The 10,110-nt window shown below is 46.1% G+C and overlaps 2 protein-coding genes across 2 annotated transcripts; both read left to right on the plus strand.

Annotated features, from left to right (window-relative positions):
* The first annotated feature begins 388 nt into the window (after positions 1-388).
* LOC138357048 (S-antigen protein-like) lies at positions 389-7,969 on the plus strand. The gene is made up of 4 exons (XM_069313590.1): positions 389-472; positions 2,131-3,456; positions 6,990-7,189; positions 7,885-7,969. The coding sequence occupies exons 1-4, from the start codon at positions 389-391 to the stop codon at positions 7,967-7,969; spliced, it is 1,695 nt and encodes a 564-aa protein (XP_069169691.1).
* Positions 7,970-8,754: 785 nt separating this feature from the next.
* Positions 8,755-9,186, plus strand: LOC138357049 (spidroin-2-like). Its single transcript, XM_069313591.1, has one exon. The coding sequence runs from the start codon at positions 8,755-8,757 to the stop codon at positions 9,184-9,186; it is 432 nt and encodes a 143-aa protein (XP_069169692.1).
* Positions 9,187-10,110: the final 924 nt, after the last annotated feature.

Here is a 10,110-nt window from a genome sequence, read left to right on the forward strand (position 1 = left end):
GGTTAGGTTATTACCAAGCCAATCGACCAGTTACTATATACATTGGCTGCCCCCCTGTCAACCAGTTCCTTCCGTATCGGACAGGCAGGTATCGACCAGATGCTAACTTATATCAAGCGAGGGGAGTATGGGTGTTGGTGTGGGAGTGTAGGTAAGGGAGTGTAGGTAAGGGAGTGTGGGTAAGGGAGTGTGGGTAAGGGAGTGTAGGTAAGGGAGTGTAGGTAAGGGTGCAGTCCTAACCGATTAATTGACTCACCTTACGGGTAATTGGTTCATGTCCTTATCGCCAATTTATACGGATTAGTTTCTAATTTTATCCAAAAGGGAGGTGGGTTGTTGAGGATGTTCCTTATAGGGTAGAAGGATAGGGGAGGGAGTGGTGGTGGTGATGGGAGAGGGGAGTGGTGGAAGGGGTGATGGGAAGGGACTGGTGGAGGAGGAGATAGTGGAGACCATCTTCGCGGGCGCCAAGGTAGGTGTACCGCAGTGAACTAGTCGATCGGCACTCACCATGCAGATAATCAATAACCAAGAGGCATGGGGGCCGAGAGCTGAAGTCTCCCTCCCCATCAAACTACACACACACACAGTCACAAACATACAACCAACACACACACACACACACACACACACACACACACACACACACACACACACTCACACACTACACACCACACACACACACACACACACACACACACACACACACACACACACACACACACTACACACTACACACACACACACACACACTACACACACACACACACACACACACACACACACACACACACACACACACACACACACACACACACACACACACACACATGACATGTCACCAACCCTCTATACAATAATTATCAAGACTCACCACAGGCTCTCTTTACGATTATCACCCAAAATTATCACCACACTGGCGTACGATTAGTAAACCAAAATTGTGATCATTATAAATCACCTGCCAAGCTTGTGATTCCTTACCAGATTACTGCCCAAACACATATTATCAGTCCAGCAGTACAGTTATCAGTCAAATTATCAACAACACTTAATCTTGGCTCAGCTGTAAAGTTATCACCTGAAGTTATCACGAGACAAACGTGTCCTCGGGGCTTGATCCAGTGGCTTGCTAAGCCTCTGGTCTAAAGTCTACGTCTAAAGTTTAAAGTCTATCAGGCATGAATATAGTGACATCACATACCTCTTATATATATATATATATATATATATATATATATATATATATATATATATATATATATATATATATATATATATATATATAAGAGGTATGTGATGTCACTATATTCATGCCTGATTATATATATATATATATATATATATATATATATATATATATATATATATATATATATATATATATATATATATATATATATATATAATAGTGTGTACGTGTGTGTACTCACCTAGTTGTGCTTGCGGGGGGTTTAGCTAAGGCTCTTTGGTCCCGCCTGTCAACCGTCAATCAAGTGGTGTACAGATTCCAGTCAATGTGTGTGTGTGTGTGTGTGTGTGTGTGTGTGTGTGTGTGTGTGCATATGCTCGCGCGCGCTCGCGTGTATCGATAAATTTCCAAACACGTGCGCCTCCCAATTTCCGGGGTTTCCACAGCCCCCCACACACCCACACACCCACCCCACCCCCACAACACACGCAAGACTCCCCCCCCCCCCCCAACCACAATCCGACTCTCCATGTTGACTGAGACACTCTTAACTGCCAGTAAGATGCGAATCTAATTAAAACTCACCTGGGTTGCCGTACAAGTAATTACCGGTGTCAGCGGAATGGGTCGGTCTCTCTCCAGCCTTCCACGGTGATTGACAGGCAGAAATGAGCGCTTATATGATTCCTCAGTTAGGCCCACTAGACGGGCTCTCACCGGGTAGGGAAGGGGGGGGGGATGTTTAGGGGGAAGGGGGATGGTGAGGGGGAAGGGGGATGGTGAGGGGGAAGGGGGATGGTGAGGGGGGGAGAAGGGGGATTTGGAAAAGTGAGGGGAGGAGAGGGAGGGTAGGGGGACGAAGAGGAGGAGGAAAGAGGGGAGAAAAGGAAAGAAAAAAAAAAAGAGGACGAAAAAGGGAGGAACATATCGGAAATCAGGGAGAGTATGGCGGTGTAAGGGAGGGAGAGTATGACGGTGTAAGGGAGGGAGAGTATGACGGTGTAAGGGAGGGAGAGTATGACGGTGTAAGGGAGGGAGAGTATGACGGTGTAAGGGAGGGAGAGTATGACGGTGTAAGGGAGGGAGAGTATGACGGTGTAAGGGAGGGAGAGTATAACCGTGTAAGGGAGGGAGAGTATGACGGTGTAAGGGAGGGAGAGTATGACGGTGTAAGGGAGGGAGAGTATAACCGTGTAAGGGAGGGAGAGTATGACGGTGTAAGGGAGGGAGAGTATAACCGTGTAAGGGAGGGAGAGTATGACGGGAGAGAGGGAGAGTATGACGGTGTAAGGGAGGGAGAGTATGACGGTGTAAGGGAGGGAGAGTATGGCGGTGTAAGGGAGGGAGAGTATAACCGTGTAAGGGAGGGAGAGTATGACGGTGTAAGGGAGGGAGAGTATGACGGTGTAAGGGAGGGAGAGTATGGCGGTGTAAGGGAGGGAGAGTATGGCGGTGTAAGGGAGGGAGAGTATGACGGTGTAAGGGAGGGAGAGTATGGCGGTGTAAGGGAGGGAGAGTATGACGGTGTAAGGGAGGGAGAGTATGACGGTGTAAGGGAGGGAGAGTATGACGGTGTAAGGGAGGGAGAGTATGACGGTGTAAGGGAGGGAGAGTATGGCGGTGTAAGGGAGGGAGAGTATGACGGTGTAAGGGAGGGAGAGTATGACGGTGTAAGGGAGGGAGAGTATGACGGTGTAAGGGAGGGAGAGTATAACCGTGTAAGGGAGGGAGAGTATGACGGGAGAGAGGGAGAGTATGACGGTGTAAGGGAGGGAGAGTATGACGGTGTAAGGGAGGGAGAGTATGACGGTGTAAGGGAGGGAGAGTATGACGGTGTAAGGGAGGGAGAGTATGACGGTGTAAGGGAGGGGGAGTATGACGGTGTAAGGGAGGGAGAGTATGACGGTGTAAGGGAGGGAGAGTATGACGGTGTAAGGGAGGGAGAGTATAACCGTGTAAGGGAGGGAGAGTATGACGGGAGAGAGGGAGAGTATGACGGTGTAAGGGAGGGAGAGTATGACGGTGTAAGGGAGGGAGAGTATGACGGTGTAAGGGAGGGAGAGTATGACGGTGTAAGGGAGGGAGAGTATGACGGTGTAAGGGAGGGAGAGTATGACGGTGTAAGGGAGGGGGAGTATGACGGTGTAAGGGAGGGAGAGTATGACGGTGTAAGGGAGGGAGAGTATGACGGTGTAAGGGAGGGAGAGTGTGACGGTGTAAGGGAGGGAGAGTATGACGGTGTAAGGGAGGGAGAGTATGACGGTGTAAGGGAGGGAGAGTATGACGGTGTAAGGGAGGGAGAGTATGACGGTGTAAGGGAGGGAGAGTATGACGGTGTAAGGGAGGGAGAGTATGACGGGAGGGAGGGAGAGTATAACGGTGTAAGGGAGGGGGAGTATGACGGTGTAAGGGAGGGAGAGTATGACGGTGTAAGGGAGGGGGAGTATGACGGTGTAAGGGAGGGAAAGTATGACGGTGTAAGGGAGGGAGAGTATGACGGTGTAAGGGAGGGGGAGTATGACGGTGTAAGGGAGGGGGAGTATGACGGGAGGGAGGGAGAGTATGACGGTGTAAGGGAGGGAGAGTATGACGGTGTAAGGGAGGGAGAGTATGACGGTGTAAGGGAGGGAGAGTATGACGGTGTAAGGGAGGGAGAGTATGACGGTGTAAGGGAGGGAGAGTATGACGGTGTAAGGGAGGGAGAGTATGACGGTGTAAGGGAGGGTGGGATCAGCTGTTAAACAGAAGGAAAAAAAGGAAGTAATTAGAGTGAAGAAACAATTAGTGGAGGAAGACAGAAACAGGAAACAGTCCAAAAATGAAAAAGGGTGGAAAAAAAGAGAAAAATTAAAATAGAAAAACATCAAAGCCCAACACAACACGCAAGAACATTTGAGAAATATATCAAGAATATTACCAAGAATGAAGAAAGCAGAGAGGGGGGGGGGCAAAATATATAATACTCCTCTACGAACTCTTAACAGCCCATATTGCTACTCAAAGGCCCCGCTAAATGGCAGGATATCCTAATATTTCTTATTTAATAACATCATTTTATGTTATAGTTTGCATGCGGGACCGGGTCATTCCCAGCCCTGGTTCGAATCTCACCAGCCCTGGTTCGAATCTCACCAGCCCTGGTTCGAATCTCACCAGCCCTGGTTCGAATCTCACCAGCCCTGGTTCGAATCTCACCAGCCCTGGTTCGAATCTCACCAGCCCTGGTTCGAATCTCACCAGCCCTGGTTCGAATCTCACCAGCCCTGGTTCGAATCTCACCAGCCCTTTAGATTTCAATTCTAACTGCAGGTGATGAGTCACAATAACGTGGCTAAAGAAAATTGACCAGACCACACACACACTAGAAGGTGAAGGGACGACGACGTTTCGGTCCGTCCTGGACCATTTCTCAAGTCGATTGTCACAATCGACTTGAGAATGGTCCAGGTCGGACCGAAACGTCTTCGTCCCTTCAACTTCTAGTGTGTGTGTGGTCTGGTCAACTCAATTCTAATTGCACGTTAAGCTGTATTTCAGAGTGTATGTATTTGAGTCTACATATACAGGACTGTACATATACAGTGTGCCCTGAAAACCGCGATACAATAGATGTATATGTATAAGATGCTAACTTTAATACATAAGACGATCAACATTTACTTGTAACGATACCTACAGTGTTCGAAATGCGACTGACCAACTTCCGGTCTTGTTCGTAACGGGGAAAACAGGTTACCTCGATTTTCATTATATATAATAAACACAATAAAGAAATAATTCCCTATGATGGCTCAAAATTTTTATATAATTTTAGTAATCAACTCGAGTCGACTAAAGGAGAGAGGAGGCAGGGGGCACAGGAGCTAGATTTTAAACCTCGCAAGCGAAATTCTGATTAAATCAACTTACTGTTTTTCCCCCGCACCGACTTTGTTTACATATAAACTGTGTTCGCGGATCCATATTATCGAGCGTTCGTGAGCTTTGGCCTGGAAATGCCAGATACTCCCAGAGGAAATAATGCTTTATTCTTTTTGTGGAAAGTAGGGTCTAAGACCCGAAAAAAAAGTATGTAAACTTCTACGTCATCGCTACTCTTTAAAAGTACCTTAATCTAACCTACGCCAACCTCACCCAACTCAACCTAATCTAACATATCCTAATCAAATTTATCCCAACCTAATCTAACCTAACGAAAATATATAATGTTCAGTTTTACCTGGCGTAGACTTGATGTGTGACGTCACTATGACGTCATAATATTCATGCCGGTACAGGTTTTGGATCCTACTCGTTCGTTAATCTTGAAATAAGGTCGTAATACGAATTCGTTTTTGCATGTGCTAACTCCATCAACAGCATATAAAAAACGTATCAGAATGTTGCAGATTGTTTCTAATTAATATTTATAGATGCATGAGTATATTGTGTATTGATGCGAGATACCCAACTGCTCTCTGTCTGTCTGTCTGTCTGTCTGTCTGTCTGTCTGTCTGTCTCTCTCTCCCTTCTTCAAGACGGAGCGCGGTTGTACAGGATTGAGAGACAGCGGTTAGACAGATTACAAAGAATAAAGTCCCGGGTCCAATTAACATGATGTTTCAAAAATCGTCGAAAGGGGGGGGGGGGTTACTATTGGGCACTACACCAAGTGGCACTCGTTTTACTTGTACCAGCCCCGACCCGACCATTATAGGCACGTCCCCCACAGGAATCATTGTGCAAAGTTAAAGAGAGGCTATAGCCTCTAGCATGTGACCTCCAACCTCAGACAGGCAACAATAGATATGTTATAGATATACCCCTGAAGGGATATTATGCCACACTGATTTAGTTCTGATAAGTGAATGAAAGCTGAATAAACAATAAATTTTATCTCAAATAACAAAATTAACGTCTTTTATTAGATTAAAAATGACACAAAATTGTTATAAGTATTTACATACAAAAGCTCAGTTCTTTTTTTTTGTATTAATCAACATTTATAAATAAGTTGTATAAATAAATAAAGAAATGTTTATTTAGGTAAGGTACATACATAAAGAGATTTTACAAAGTTTGTTGGGTTAATAGATAGAGCTAGTACATACAATGCCTAAAGCCTAATACGTGCCTTGTATCTTGTATCCTCCAAGCTAAAAAAAAATAAGAAAATTTCAGGCACGCCGCTTTTTATGAATAAAGTAATAATTTAAGTATTTTCAACCACAACATCCACTGACAACCTCCTGGCGCCATGTGCGTCGTCTACCGCCATAAATCATAGGATCGTCGACACTCCTAAATCATCAACAACAACAACAACAGCTCCGTGCATAGCTTACACCTCCATTGCAGTCACTGCACAGGACGAGCAGCGTCATGCAATTTTCAAGTCTAACACCATGTCATAACTTCCTGGCAATACAAGCCTGGCGAAGCAGCCTCGTTCTCTCGATTTTAACACTGCGGGCTCACCATAGCCTGTGCTACTTGGAACTTTGTGTTCCAAGTAGCGAATCTTAGTAGTAGCGAATCTTTTAGTAGCGAATCTTAAACAACAAACAACTCTCGATTTAACACTGGAAAAAAAATGCAATTGTTTTGCAGAAACCTACAAACCCAAGCAACCCACTTAACCCTATCGAGGCCAATGCATAGAAAACGTCAATATAACGGTGATTTATTACAAATGTGTCGCCTTTTTTTTTTACGGATTAATCGATTACGCAAAAAAAAGTATTAGGGGGAGAGAAGACGGGTCGCTTGGCCAACATGGGCACGAAAACAACAGCTCTTGTTTAACCTTTTTACCCAGCACACGCAATTTGGGAGGTACGGCACGCCACGGTACAACTGGGTGCTCGCACGCAGGCACGCCCACGCGCAGGCACGCCCACACGCAGGCACGCCCACACGCAGGCAAGCCCACACGCAGGCAAGCCCACACGCAGGCAAGCCCACACGCAGGCACGCCCACACGCAGGCACGCCCACACGCAGGCACGCCCACACGCAGGCAAGCCCACACACATGCTAGCAGGGGATCATTTGCTCTTACGGTCGTTGCGAGGTGATTTGCGACGGGACCCACAACCCCACGGGCCAGTCAGTCGTAGGTGGCCGAGTTCTTCAGGAATGTCGCCCTACGCACAACTTCACAAGGCTGTCTATATATAAGCAGCAATATCCCCCACTCATTACGGGCTCACCATAGCCCGTGCTACATGGAAACTTCGTTCTGAGTAGCTAAACCTAAAACAACAGCAACCCCCACTCACCTTTTTGTGCTTGAGGGGGAAGTTGAGCTTCAGCTCTATGGTCCGCCTCTCAACAGTCTATCGACTAATTTATAGGTTCCTGAACCTATAGGACTGCCATATCTATATTTTAAGATATATGGCGTGTGTATTCACCTAGTTGTGCTTGCAAGGGTTGAGCTCTGGCTCTTTGGTCTTGGACCCGCCTTATTAACCGTCAATTGTACTGACATCCGGCTTATTTTTCCAGTAATACATATATATTTCTCTCTAACACACACACACACACACACACACACACACACACACACACACACACACACACACACACAAACGCCAGAATGCAGCCAGTACCTATTTACTGCTAGGTGAACAGACGCACCAGGTGGAAAATAGACTGTGTATCCAAAACGCTGTTCAACAGAAAATAGTGCGATGTGCTTTATCGGTACAGTAAAGCAGAATGGGAAGAACCAATCCACAAGGGCCGTGACGAGGATTCGAACCTGCGTCTCGGAGCATCCCAGACGCTGCCTTAATCGACTGAGGGAAAGTCGAAAGTCGAAGGGGGAAGCTTTATCACGCTGATACTCATCCAGTTACTCGTCAGACTCATCCTCACTCACCAACAGGCTCGCATGAGTACGGTAACTATTGCCTTCACATACTTAAGATGAATCAGATATAATCGAGTCAGTTGTGAAAATTAGGTCACCTGTGGGTGAGGAAGGTTTGGAGCCAACAGGTGTAGATATGGGTGAATCAGATGTACTCATGGATGAGTCAGGTGTGGAGGAACCTATGTTCAGGTGTGGATGTAGTCGGCTGTGTGAAAGTCATGTATAACTGAAAGTTGGTTAAGGTGTTAAAATGTGGAATCGGATGTAGATAAGCCACGTGTGGGTTGTAGCCAGGTGTATTAGGTGTAGTCACAGGGTGGGTGTAGGCAGATGTAACCAGGTGTGCGTGCTGGGATTACACCCAGGGTAATCATATGACCGGTCGACATACTGTGTCAAGAGATTATATGCAATACTAGGATTGCCTGGCACGCATATACACCTGGTGACCGCTCACCACGCACGTACACACCTGGTGACCACTCACCACGCACGTACACACCTGGTGACCGCTCACCACGCACGTACACACCTGGTGACCGCTCACCACGCACGTACACACCTGGTGACCGCTCACCACGCACGTACACACCTGGTGACCGCTCACCACGCACGTACACACCTGGTGACCGCTCACCACGCACGTACACACCTGGTGACCGCTCACCACGCATATATACACACCTGGTGACCGCTCACCACGCATGTACACACCTGGTGACCGCTCACCACGGATATATACACCTGGTGACCGCTCACCACGCATGTACACACCTGGTGACCGCTCACCACGCATATATACACCTGGTGACCGCTCACCACGCATGTACACACCTGGTGACCGCTCACCACGCATGTACACACCTGGTGACCGCTCACCACGCATGTACACACCTGGTGACCGCTCACCACGCATGTACACACCTGGTGACCGCTCACCACGCATGTACACACCTGGTGACCGCTCACCACGCATGTACACACCTGGTGACCGCTCACCACGCATGTACACACCTGGTGACCGCTCACCACGCACGTACACACCTGGTGACCGCTCACCACGCATGTACACACCTGGTGACCGCTCACCATGCACGTACACACCTGGTGACCGCTCACCACGAATACACGCCTAGAGTTGTTGTTTCAGATTCAGCTACTCACAACGAAGTGTCCATGCAGCACGGGCTATGGTGAGCCCGTAACTGTTCGCCTATAGTGACCACTCACGCCTATAAATAGTGACCCCTCCTCACGCACACACGCTTATAGTAACCCCTCACCATCACGCCTCAGCGCCACACTCAAGGACCGTCTATTCAAGCACATCTGAATATGTAAACACAAATCAGCTGATTATGTTAACATAATCAGCTGACTATGTAAACACAAATCAGCTTGACTATGTAAACACAAATCAGTTGACTATGTAAACACAAATCAGCTGATTATGTAAACACAAATCAGCTGACTATGTAAACACAAATCAGCTGACTATGTAAACACAAATCAGCTGACTATGTAAACACAAATCAGCTGACTATGTAAACACAAATCAGCTGACTATGTAAACACAAATCAGCTGACTATGTAAACACAAATCAGCTGACTATGTAAACACAAGAGTGTCAGCTGATTATGTAAGCTAATATAAGAAATTAAATAATAACTCAAGGTTTTAATCAGTTGTTTGAACTTAAGCATTTTTATCACATTAGATACGTACCGTTGACATTATATAGATACCGTTTATGTTATATAAATACCGTATAGGTCTTATAGGTACCGTATAAGTATAGGTATATGTCGATTACTCTTAGTATTTGTGACAAAACCCGTCCCCAGCAAAAAACAAAACAAAAAATACTGAAGATATCTTAAGAATATATCTTTTTAAGATATCTTAAGAATATATCTTTTTAAGATATCTTAAGAATATATCTTTTTAAGATATCTTAAGAAGATATGTTTTTTTAAGATATCTTAAGAAGATATGTTTTTAAGATATCTCAAAAAATAATGAAGGTGGAACTATTGTACACTCAAAAAGCTCAGGTTTT

The sequence above is a fragment of the Procambarus clarkii genome, chromosome 75, assembly GCF_040958095.1.
Source record: "Procambarus clarkii isolate CNS0578487 chromosome 75, FALCON_Pclarkii_2.0, whole genome shotgun sequence".
In the NCBI taxonomy this organism is placed as follows: Eukaryota; Metazoa; Arthropoda; class Malacostraca; order Decapoda; family Cambaridae; genus Procambarus; species Procambarus clarkii.

What these genes read in the sequence shown, in the direction of transcription:
- LOC138357048 (XM_069313590.1), top strand. Translation starts at nt 389, where the DNA reads ATGGGAGAGGGGAGTGGTGGAAGGGGTGATGGGAAGGGACTGGTGGAG. An exon ending in CCATCTTCGCGGGCGCCAAG is followed by an intron (nt 473 to 2,130) that starts GTAGGTGTACCG and finishes ATCGGAAATCAG; the next exon opens with GGAGAGTATGGCGGTGTAAG. An exon ending in GCAGGCACGCCCACACGCAG is followed by an intron (nt 7,190 to 7,884) that starts GCAAGCCCACAC and finishes TTATCGGTACAG; the next exon opens with TAAAGCAGAATGGGAAGAAC.
- LOC138357049 (XM_069313591.1), top strand. Translation starts at nt 8,755, where the DNA reads ATGTACACACCTGGTGACCGCTCACCACGGATATATACACCTGGTGAC.